At 57.8% G+C, this 11,478-nt stretch overlaps 1 protein-coding gene across 3 annotated transcripts in view; it reads left to right on the top strand.

Annotated features, from left to right (window-relative positions):
• The first annotated feature begins 2,140 nt into the window (after nucleotides 1-2,140).
• Nucleotides 2,141-11,478, top strand: part of BCL2L11 (BCL2 like 11) — a 13,082-nt gene continuing 3,744 nt past the window's right edge. The window contains exons 1-4 of one of the 3 annotated variants that reach the window (XR_010371917.1): nucleotides 2,141-2,289; nucleotides 2,481-2,859; nucleotides 7,172-7,291; nucleotides 7,879-7,991. Coding sequence is in view for 2 of the 3 variants with exons in the window: in XM_064445552.1 (XP_064301622.1) it covers nucleotides 2,490-2,859; nucleotides 7,879-7,991; nucleotides 10,822-10,881 (543 nt within the window). In the remaining variant the exon portion in view is untranslated. Of the gene's footprint in view, nucleotides 2,290-2,480; nucleotides 2,860-7,171; nucleotides 7,292-7,878; nucleotides 7,992-10,821; nucleotides 11,473-11,478 lie in introns of those variants that run through there. The other 2 variants (XM_064445552.1, XM_064445551.1) reach the window with 2 other exon arrangements.

Here is an 11,478-nt window from a genome sequence, read left to right as displayed (position 1 = left end):
TGTGCATGGGGCTGTGTACAGGCATGCATAGTGCTTGTGTGGGCACTGGGCTGTTTACAGGCACATGTAATGCTTATGTGTGCACTGGGTGAGTGTGCATGAGGCTGTGTGTGCAAGGGGCTGTGTACAGGTGTGTGTAATGCTTGTGTGTGCACCAGGTGTGTGTGTGCACTGGGCTGTGTACAGGTACATGTAATGCACACACGTGCAGAGCAAGAACATGGATGTAAGGGGTGTGCGCACAGTGCAATGGGTGTGCAACAAGGTGTGCATAGGGGGTGTAAGGTGTGTGAGTACAGCAAAAGCGTGTGTATGTGAGGGGGTGTGGGTGTGGTGCATGGTGTGTGTGTAAGGGTGTGAGTGAACAGTGCAAGGGGGGGTTGTGTAAGAGTGTGAGTGCAAGAGGAGTTTGTGTCAGTGCAAGGAGGGATTTTGTAAAGGTGAGTGCACAGTGTAAGAGGGGTGTGTAAGGCTGTGTGCACAGCGCAAGGGGGGCTTGTAGGGGGTGTGTGCCCAGAGCAAGGGTGTGTGTAAAGGTGTGTGTGCCCAGGGCAAGGGGGGTTGTGTAAAGGTCTGTGCCCGGTGCAAAGGGGTGTGCAGAGCCATAAGTGCCCAGAACAGGGGTGTGGGCAGGGGGGACAGGCAGGGGTGCGGGGAGGGGGGGACAGGCAGGAGTGCGGGCAGGGGGGACAGGCAGGGGTGCGGGGAGGGGGGGACAGGCAGGAGTGCGGGGAGGGGGGGACAGGCAGGAGTGCGGGGAGGGGGGGACAGGTAGGGGTGCGGGCAGGGGGGACAGGCAGGAGTGCGGGCAGGGGGGACAGGCAGGAGTGCGGGACGGGGGGACAGGCAGGAGTGCGGGGAGGGGGGGACAGGTAGGGGTGCGGGCAGGGGGGACAGGCAGGAGTGCGGGGAGGGGGGACAGGCAGGAGTGCGGGACGGGGGGACAGGCAGGAGTGCGGGGAGGGGGGGACAGGTAGGGGTGCGGGCAGGGGGGACAGGCAGGAGTGCGGGCAGGGGGGGACAAGCACGAGTGCGGGACGGGGGGACAGGCAGGAGTGCGGGACGGGGGGGACAAGCAGGAGTGCGGGGAGGGGGGGACAGGTAGGGGTGCGGGCAGGGGGGACAAGCAGGAGTGCGGGGAGGGGGGGACAGGCAGGAGTGCGGGACGGGGGGGACAAGCACGAGTGCGGGACGGGGGGACAGGCAGGAGTGCGGGACGGGGGGGACAAGCAGGAGTGCGGGGAGGGGGGGACAGGTAGGGGTGCGGGCAGGGGGGACAAGCAGGAGTGCGGGGAGGGGGGGACAGGCAGGAGTGCGGGACGGGGGGGACAGGCAGGGGTGCGGGCGCACGCTGCCGAGCCAGGGACGGGACAAGCCAGGCTGTGCGTGCCTAAGTGCGGGGCGCAGATGCGGGCGCCGGGCACCCGTACCGCCTACCCGGTGTACCGTGTGTGCGGGTGTACCGTGTGTACCCACTGTGCCGTGTGTGCGGGTGTACCGTGTGTACCCAGTGTGCGGGTGTACCCAGTGTGCCGTGTGTGCCGGGAGCGCCCGGTGTGCGGGTGTACCCGGGGGGGTGCCGGGAGCGCCCGGTGTGCGGGTGTACCCGGGGTGCGGGTGTACCCGGGGGGGTGCCGGGAGCGCCCGGGGTGCGGGTGTACCCGGGGTGCGGGTGTACCCGGGGTGCCGGGAGCGCCCGGGGTGCGGGTGTACCCGGGGTGCGGGTGTACCCGGGGGGGTGCCGGGAGCGCCCGGTGTGCGGGTGTACCCGGGGTGCGGGTGTACCCGGGGTGCCGGGAGCGCCCGGGGTGCGGGTGTACCCGGGGTGCGGGTGTACCCGGGGGGGTGCCGGGAGCGCCCGGGGTGCGGGTGTACCCGGGGTGCGGGTGTACCCGGGGTGCCGGGAGCGCCCGGGGTGCGGGTGTACCCGGGGTGCGGGTGTACCCGGGGTGCCGGGAGCGCCCGGGGTGCGGGTGTACCCGCGGTGCGGGTGTACCCGGGGTGCCGGGAGCGCCCGGGGTGCGGGTGTACCCGGTGCACCCCGCTCCGGCAGCGAGCGCCGGGCCGGGCCGGGCCGGGCCGGGCGGGGCGCGGCGGCGCTGTAAACACGGGGCGGGGCGGCGGGAGGAGGAGGCGGCGGCGGAGGCGGCGCAGGGCCCGGGGCAGGCGCAGGGCCGCACACCGCCGGCAGCCCGCGGCCGGGCGCCCCGCTCCGCCCCGCCGCCCGCGGGGAGCACCGTGCGCCGGGCAGAGGGGAGCGAGGCGAGGCGGGGAGGGCGCGCGGCCGAGGTGAGGCGAGGCGGGAGGGCGGGCGCGGGGGGGAGCGGGCGGGAGGGCGGCGCGGAGCCGAGCTGCCGCCTCAGCACTTTCGGCAGAACAATGGGGCCGGGCGAGGGGGCGGGAGGGGCCGGGCCGGGGCCGCCGCCGGTGCCGCTCCCGCTCCCCCGGGCTCGCCTCACGCCGCCCCGCTCCGCCCGCAGGCAGCCCCGATGGCCAAGCAGCCCCCCGAGGTGAAAGCGCAACGCGACGGCGAGGGCGGGCGGTTGCCTCCACCGGCGGCGGCGGCGGCGGAGGGGCCGGGCCCGGCCGCGCAGCTGCGCCCCGGAGCTCCCGCCGCCCTGCCCGGCTCCTCCGCCGCGGCGGGGCCTCCGCCCCGGGGCCCGCCCGCCAGCCCCGGGCCCTTCGCCACCCGATCGCCCCTCTTCATCTTCGTGCGGAGGTCGCCGCTGCTGTCGCGTTCCTCCAGCGGGTACTTCTCCTTCGACGCCGAGCGCAGCCCCGCGCCCCTCAGCTGCGACAAGGCCACGCAGACCCCCAGCCCGCCCTGCCAGGCCCTCAGCCACTGCCTCAGCGCCATGGGTAAGGTCTTTTTTTTTTTGGGGGGGTGGGGGGGTGGACGGGACGGGGCTGCACCGACGGGAGCGCACCCAGCCAGCCCTCCAGGCTCCCCTCATCATCATCCTCCTCACCCCCGGCAGCAACACCTTCCCCACCTTCAGCGTGTTTATTTTTCCCTTAAAAGACGCAAAAAGCGACACTTCCTAGCGAGGCGACGCCGCCGCGCACCTGCAGCAACGCCTCCCGCATCCCGCGCCGTCTCCTTGTCGGGATGCCGCCGGCCGCCGCGCCGGAGGGGTGTCCCGCCGTGCCCCCCCCCGGCTCAGCCGTGCCCCCAGCACCCGCCGCACCCGCAAAAGGCCCCGCCGGGAGCCTCGCGCCAGGGCGAGCTGCGGGGCGTGCGGGGGGCCGGCGGCGGGCTGGACGCTCGCCCGGCCGGCCGGGGGGTGTGGGATTTTTGCAAGCTGGCCGGGCCCGCCGAGCAAACGTGCTGCTGGGGAACACCCGTTCCTCCAGCCCTTTTTTTTAAAAAATTATTATTATTATGATTTTTATTCTTTTCCGGGATAGGTCAGTCCCTGCCCGGGGAGGAGGGGACAAAGTTGTTTAAGCCAGCTTCCTAGTCAGGGCTCGCTTCTCGCAAGGCTTTATGCGCTGCTTTTCGCCAGGGTTTGTGCACTGCCGAGAGGTAAGTGACTTCTCGCTCTGTGTTTTTTTTTCTTTTTTTCTCCTACTCCTGTTTCTTTCTAAACAAGGCACGTGGTGTCATAGGTGCTAGGGTCACAAAACTCCCGCTTGTTTTGGCAAAACCCGAAATTGGTGCTTGAAAGCAGCGTGGTGGCGGGCGGGCGTGTGTTTACATGTGGCTTACCTGGTAAGGCTGGGTTGAAGCCTCTAGTGGCAGAGACAACGCGCCTGCCGGAGCCACTCCAGCCATCCAGCGATGCCTTTCCCCTCTCGTGATCAATTCCCTTTAATTGGAGGAAACCCTTTAACTTCTGCCGGGAGCCAGGAGAAGGTGGGTGCCTTCCCACGAGAGGTGTGGCGCCGGTAGCGCTTCTCCTGGGATAACAAACACCAACGCCGAGCTTTACATGATCAAAACATCTTTTTTTTTTTTTTTTCTTAAGGTTTGTTTTGGTTTTTTTTTTTCTTTTTTGCTCTCCCTGGTTAATGGCTGTGGTTACAGCTGCAGAGGGCTTACTGTAATATGCCCTTAGGAAAGATTTTCTGACATTATTGCAGTAATTACAGCTTAATGCAAGTTTCACAACCTCGCATAGCGCAAACACACGTGGCACAGCCAGGCAGGGATGCTGGAGTTCCTCGGCAGGGAGAGCCGCAGCCAACGTCTTAGCAGCGAGTGACTTTTCTTTTTTGGCGCTCCAGGAAGAAATTGAGGTTCTCCCTGATTTTTCTGAGCTCCTGCTTTTTCATCACCGTAGGAAAGCTGTTGAAACGCTGGTTTTACTGGGGCCTTTGTTCTGTTATCGTTGCTAGGGGCATCATCCTAAACAGCTATAAGCAAATGGAAAATACTTGAGCTATTTAAATGGGACCCTTGGCTACTCTCAGACACGATTAAGCTGAGAGCGCGGATCTGCAGAGCTGTTTTATCCCCGATCAGGGACTGCAACTCCCAGGCTGCGACTTTACCGTGCAGCTCGCCTCGAGAAAGGCCTGTGGGTTTGCCCTGAGCACCTCTTCCTCGGTCCCCTTGCCTTGGCAGTGTCCTGCCGGATGCGTGCCGTTAAGTTTTCCGCACGGAAATGGGTCAGTCCCTCTACGAGGAAGCAAAGGGTATAACTTGTTTTTTGTTGTGTGTTTTTTTTTTTTTATGTGCTGATTTTTATCTGTTGTAAGGCACTGACTGCGGGCTGCGAGATGGAGAGCTTCTCTAGGAAGCATAAGCAAGTGGCCTACTATAATAATAATAATAAACAAGCGTTTCCTGTAAGCTGGAGCGGTTTGTGTGTGATAGGTGCTCTCAGCCTCTCTCCCGCGGGCAGCGGTGGACTGTTTCCAAGGCTAATCGAGCACAGCAAGCTCGTGCTCTGCCCCGAAGCTGCCTCTTCTCAGCCTCATAAAACCTTCCCCAAAGTTCTCAGCGATGACGGCCCAAATAACAATTAAGCGCTGAAGGTGCCCCTGCCAGACAAAAAAGGTGGAGGCAGCCCTGGGGAATTACGGGATGCTTTTGGTTGTGTGCAGGTGTGTGAGCGAGTGCTAAATGCTGGAGGAAGAGTTCTTCCTGACGAGGGAGGTGGTGGGCAGCGGTGCTTCGGGGTGTCTTGCTTCTCTGACAGTGTGGGGCTCAGCTGGCCACCTCCAAAGCCATTTTTCTGGGGGGGAAATGAGACAAAAGCGGCGAGGGGATGTTGCGGGATGGGAGGTGGGAAGCGGTGCAGTGCTCAGCGTATCTGGGAAGATGCTTTTGGGGATGAGTAGGAGAGGAGCAGGGATGACTTTGTCATGCGTGGGGATGGCGTGCCTGTGGGACCACTCGCCATAAAGCCTCCTGAGATGAGAAACCTGCCCTTTGGTGGGGCTGTGTGAATCTTAGACGAGTATTTCAAGTCTTTGGCTCTTAACGGGAGCCGATGGTTTCATTTGGTTGGGTTTTCTGTTCAAACAGCAGCTCTGTCTAAAGGCACAGGAGTGCAGGGCTTGCACGCTGGTTTGGGGGATGTATTTGGAGCAGGTGTGTGCAAGTGCTCTGTAAATGGGTTTTCCCGGTGCTGATTTGATCCGGGTGTGTTCTCCTGTGCTGTGGAAGAGGGGAGAGAAGCAGTGTGAACCTCTCCTTGCCTGTGGAGGAGATCGTCTGGGTGTAATAGGTGAATTTAAGGGGGGAACCTCAAGCCGAGACGCTGGTGGTGTCATTCATGTTGCTCTTGTTTTGGAGCCACAGTAGTTTTCTCCCTGAGCTTTGCGTGCAGTTCATCTGGAGCTGCTCTCCAAGGGGTTTTTCCCCAGGGGGTTTGGATGACCAAGCCTGGGAGGTGGAGGTGCAGTTTGGGGTTGGTTTAGTTGGGGTTTTTTGGGGGTGGGTTTGGTTTTTTTTGTTTGTTTCTAAGCTGGGACCGCAGCTTTGCCATGCTGTCCCCAGCTGGAGCATCCCATGGGCTAGAGCAAGATGCAGGTATCCCGGGGGTGCTGGTGGCCTCTCGGTTTGTCCCTGTGGCAGCCATCTCGCCATTGGTGGCGGGTGCCAGCTCGCAGTATGACTGGGGGCCCCCCGAAAACACCTCTGACAGGTTTTGCGACCAGTTATGACTGGACCCTTTTGACGCTGCTGTTCGGCAGCACCACAGAAAGTCCTTTCTGAAAACCTCAGCCCGATTTCGCTCTCAGCCACCAACCCCAGCCTTCATCGCTCGAGCGGATGAGCTGTTGGGTGCGATGTTGGGGCAGGGGGGAAGGATGGAGAATGGGGGAAGGATGGAGAAGGGGTGGTACCCCTCCCCCTGGCAGTGTTCTCTGCATCCCTGGGTGTCTCTGCATCTTTTTGTCCTGTCTTCCTTTTCCCCCACCCCTTTTTTTCCCCTCCCTAGCTTAGCTCTTGCCAGGAAAGGCAGCCCGGGGCCGGCTCTAGTGACGGCGGTGGGATTTTGGATGGTCGCCCCGCCCCAGCCGAAATCCTGTTTGCGTTCCCGGAGCGCCGGGGTGGAGTATCGCGAGGGCTGCGCCGCGTTTCATTCACCAGCGAGGAAAATAAATACGCCGGGGCCATCCCCGGGCAGGCGGCGGGTAGTACTCCTGCGCTACTACAGCATGAAAACAAAACAGATCCTCGAGCCAAGCAGCGCTAGTTTGGCTCGGAAATACATTTTCCAGTCAGGTCGGAGCCAGGCTTTTATTTAAAATTTTTAATTTACTTTTTTTTTACTGCCCCACTAATCCTTTGAATATTTTGAGATTGGAAGCTATTTCTATTCCCTTGTGATTCCTTCTAAGCTGTCGTGCCAAAACGCTCTGTTTTGTTTTGTGCGGTGGTTTTTTTGGGGGGTTGTTTGGGCTTTTTCTGTGTTTGGCTTTTTTTCCTTAAGGCTATGATTCTTGCTCGGATCCTGTGCTTGGGTTTGTGGGAGGGGGAAGAGGCAGCATAAGTACTGTACGAGGTCCTGCCTGGGTCACAGGCTGCTTCTTTCTCCCCCGGCTATTTGGGGGATTGCGTGGTGGCTTTATCACGTGTCTAGTAACTTCTTAAAATGGAGACTAAACTAGCTATATATAGTACAGTATAATTGATGCATTAGCTCTTTGTTTTGTTTTTGTCTTTCTTTTATAAGCCAGCACTGTTTTCTAGCGTCGCGTTTATTTTCTGCTAAAGTGCAGGAAGATGGTGTTTGAGAGGCGAGCGTCCCGGTTCCCTCCCGCAGACGGAAAGTCCTTCGGTTTGCTGGAAGCATGGTTTCTCGGCGTACAAATCCAATTCTGGCTTTTTTTCTCAGTACGACAAAACCAATCGTTTTCCCTTTCTCGTTGAGCACTTCAGAACTGTTTGGGGAAGAAATGTGAGAATTCAATTAAACTGTCCAGACAGAGAGTTTTTCTAAGGTTAGAGAAGAAGTTGCTGCTGTGCCTGCAAGAAAATAAAATTATTTAGAAAGAGAGGGAAGAGAAGGTTTTGCCAGGGAAAGAAATTGGGGAGTGGCATCTCGGCATTCCTCCCTATTTAAGAGGGGACTAATGCTTGGATGTGCCAGAGGAGATGCTCCTAAGGGAAGCCTAATAATAATGATGATATAAAACCAATAAGGAATAAAACCCTAATAATAATAAAATAAAACCAATAAGGAATAAAAGCCTCTCCTCCAATGCACATCTTATGCAACAAGTCGCGGCATACAGCGTGCAGGCCTTTGCAGCCTGGCCGCTGCGCAACTCCTAGGAACTGTATTTTAAAAATGTATATTAAAAAAAAAAATAATAATTTTTAAAAAGTAGTAGTCCATCGACTCTTGCCAAGTTTAATAGAGTGGGGTTTTTTTTGTTGTTGTTCATCTGTTTCACATGCTCTGGTTTTGTTCCGTGCAGCTTCCCGGGGGCAGTCTCACTCGCTAGTGGAAGACATACAGCCCGAAATCTGGATTGCACAGGAGCTGCGGCGCATCGGAGACGAGTTCAATGCCTCCTATTGTCCAAGAAGGGTAACTTTCATCTTTTTACTTTCCATTTCTTTACGCACGGTCTCTAAAAAGGAAAAGCTTAATCATCTCTGAAAACTGGTTCTGTGGTGAATGTTTCGTTCACTCAAATGTAGAAAAGGATGCGCGGGTGGTTGTCTTTGCCTGGACGCCGGGGTGTGCTGCCTGCGCCGGCGAGTCGTCTGCTGCAGCGTCATTAAATCAATTAAAAATAACCTTTAAACTGGCACTTGAGGCTTTCGGGTGCGAAGTTCGCAGTATCTTTTGTAGCAACCCAAGTGTGTTGCTGGATTAGGAGTGGACCTGGCAATAATGAGGAAGAAACCTCTAAAAGTTTAAGAGGCAGAGAAAGTTTTAAGGAGCAGAGAAAGTGTGGGTGTGTTGGGGTATTGTTGGGGTGGCCTTGGGAAGAGCCCCTCTGGAAGCAGTGCCCACCTGGGAGCTGGGGAGCGGTTGGGTGCCTGCTCCAGTGTTTTTAGGAGCAAATGGAGCAGGTTTCTGTGCCTGACTCCCAGATTCCTGCTGCCCAGGATCGCCTGTGTGAAGCGTAGTTGCAAATAAGGAGGAGGGATGGACTCAGTCTGAGGTTATTTGTCTTACAGAGAATCTGCCGGAGCCATTTTGAAACACATGTATTTATAAGAGTGTGAACTCTCTCACCTTTCGGTGTTGCAATAAAAATAGGTGGCACTAATGCAAATGCAAACCCCTACCCCAAACCAAGCAAAAAAAAAAAAAACCCCAAACAACCCTAAAACAAAACAGCCCAGGGAGATGAGGTAACAGTAGTTCTGGGAAGAGCAATGTTAGCCAGTAACTTCCCTGCTGAATTTTATTGGTGGCTGCGTGTTCGTGCATGTGGCTTCTGGTCTGTCAACTCGCCCTTGCGCTCGCCTGTGGGAAAGAGGAGTCAGAAGCACGTTAGGTAGCGGCGTTGGTGACGAAATGCTGACTGCCCGGATCTTTATCCATCCTCCCTGCTCGTGAGTCACTCCTGCAGCGTGTTTCCTTGCCGCTCCCAGGGTCCGTTTGGCGGGTGCCTGTAGGCAGGGGCTCTCCCAAAATGGGTGCCAGGCTGCTGCGGTCCAGCTCCTTCTGCGCAGCCCCTCTGCATCGCCTCGCTGGAGGCTTCTCGGGAACGTGGAGTGCTGTGCCATCCCTCCTCGCTGACTGCTGGAGTGGTGCCTTAAATTTGGAGTGCAGGCTGGCCCTTTGAGCACCTTCTGGAGCAGAAATGCCCTCCCCACTATCTTGTGGGGACCGGCTCCATCGGTGCTGCCCCATGTGGGACCGTGGATGCTGGAAATCCGCACCAGGCATGTTGCGCCGCCCCGTACAAAACCATGATCCATGCTGCCTGGTGTTTTAAGAGGGCAGGAATTTAATGGGGGGTTGGCAGAGGAGGGGTGGGAAGGGGTTTTCCCCATGGGTCCAAGTGGGCAGGTGTGAAGCCAGCAGCAGGGTGGGATGCGGGTGCCCAGTCGCAGAGCATCACTCTGGTTTGCGTGAGGTGGTTCCCAGCACCGTGGCCGAGCTTCCAACCTGCTACCCTGGGGAGAGAACTGAAACAGAGAGGACCATGTCCTGCTTGCTAGATGACACGAGCAGAGGCTGTCATGCGTGACCCTAAAAACACTTTGTACCTGGTTTAATTAGCATCTGACGAATTCTCGCTTGGTGCACCCAGAAGTGAGAAGGTTTCAGAGCATTTAAGCGATTGCCGTGGAATTATTGTCCCCGATGTGCTTGGTGGTTGTTTTGTAGAAAGGTGTCTCTTCCTTCTGCGAGCGGTCCGGCTGCTCCGGAGGAGAGGGCAGAGCCCTTTGGCAGGAGGGGGTAGGTAGGACACCTTCCCAGCACGCCTGGCTCTGCCGCTCGCTGGGGTTTGCCCTTTAAGCGTGAGGTTAGAAATGGGGAACTAAGAGCCCTGCCAAAACGGCACTTGCCGGGCAGGTCGGAGCTGTCGGACGGGTCGGAGCCGCATGTTCCCCATCACGTTCCCCACTGGTGCGCCCTGTGCGTCACACCCCAGGGACTGTCTCTTGGGCAAGGCAGAGGGGAATCGGACAACTTGCCATTCAGCCCTTCTTTGCCCCGAGAAAGCTTGTGGGTCCGGCGGGCGGAGATGGCCACGGGGCCCTCTGGCCGTGGAGACCAGCTCCACGCCGAGGCTTTTGCCGGCAGAGGGTGGTGCATCGCTTGGCCACCGTTGCATGCCCCAAGCTTTGCCGCATGCACCCGAGCTGCCTGCAGAAGTGGAAAATGTCTTGTTTCAACTCCCCAATTTTTTTTTTATACCTCTTCATTAAAGAAAAGCCAACTTTGGCATTTCTTTTGCATTCTCTCTAAACCTGTTGGGGTTTTTGTTTGGTTGGCTTTTTTTTTGCTTGCTCCCCGCCATATCGGCGGTCAGGTAGTGCGGTGGGCTTAGCGGCGTGCTGGTGGGGGGCAGGTCCCGGGTGGGTAAATCCCACTTGTGCGGGGACCCGATGCCCCGGGGCGCAGGGATGCCCAGGGTGGGAGGCATGCATGGTCGGGGGCTGCTCGAGCATCGTCCCTCCATGGCGACAGCACCATGCTGCGGGACCGCCCGCGTTACGCCCCCGTAGCGGGGAGGGCAGTTTGCATATCGGTGTAAACAGCGTAATTTCTCTCCATGGGGCATGCACAAGCATGATTTTACTGCACCAAATATGGCCCGAATCGGATTGCTTTGGGATGGCGGAGAGGGGGATGCTTGGGCTGTCCTTTCACCCTTAAAAAAAGGCTTAAAAGTAAACGCTCGTTCCGTGATTGCTCTTTTTTGTTTTCGTTGTACGCTGTTGTGATACAGAGATCCCTCACTCCAGGGAGGAGCGTTTTGCTGCCGTGTCCGGTTTGCCGTCTTTTGTGAATGAGGTGGTGGTTATGCTTGGAGTGGTCTGAACTAAAATCTGCGTGGTGTTGCTGCAGGTGGGGACTTGCCTGTACATTGACTCATGCTGCTCTGCCTGCTGAGGGGCTTTCTAGTTTTAATATTTGTTGTTTTCCTTATTTTATTATTTTTGTTTTCCTTATTTTACCGTTTTTTCCTCTCAGCCGTCCCACACTATGGCTTTTAAACCCCCCTGACTGTGTAGCAGGTCTTACTGCTCCTTCGCCACGTTTCAAACCCCACGGCAGCATCACGCGCCTCCTGTGCCCACACGCAGGGACTCGCATGTGACATCCCCGTTGAGCGGCGCCGTGGCGGCCGCCTGCAGGGCAAACGCGGCCGGGGAGCCGGCAGCTTTGACCCTTTGAGTATGATAAGGCTTTTAATTGAAGGAAAACACGAAAGGTCGCAGGGTTTGCTTTTATTCTTTGTAAAAGGCTCGATTCCGCACCTCTGCAGTACCCGCGTGGCACCGCACAAGGTGTTCGTAGCGCAGGGACTTTGTGCTGGAAATTAAAGTCACCATCTTCTTTGGTTTTCTTTTATTTTTTTTCTTCCCCTCCTCTTTCGTTTTAG

Source organism: Phalacrocorax carbo, chromosome 3 (genome assembly GCF_963921805.1).
Source record: "Phalacrocorax carbo chromosome 3, bPhaCar2.1, whole genome shotgun sequence".
In the NCBI taxonomy this organism is placed as follows: Eukaryota; Metazoa; Chordata; class Aves; order Suliformes; family Phalacrocoracidae; genus Phalacrocorax; species Phalacrocorax carbo.
This window is presented reverse-complemented; position numbering and strand designations above follow the sequence as displayed.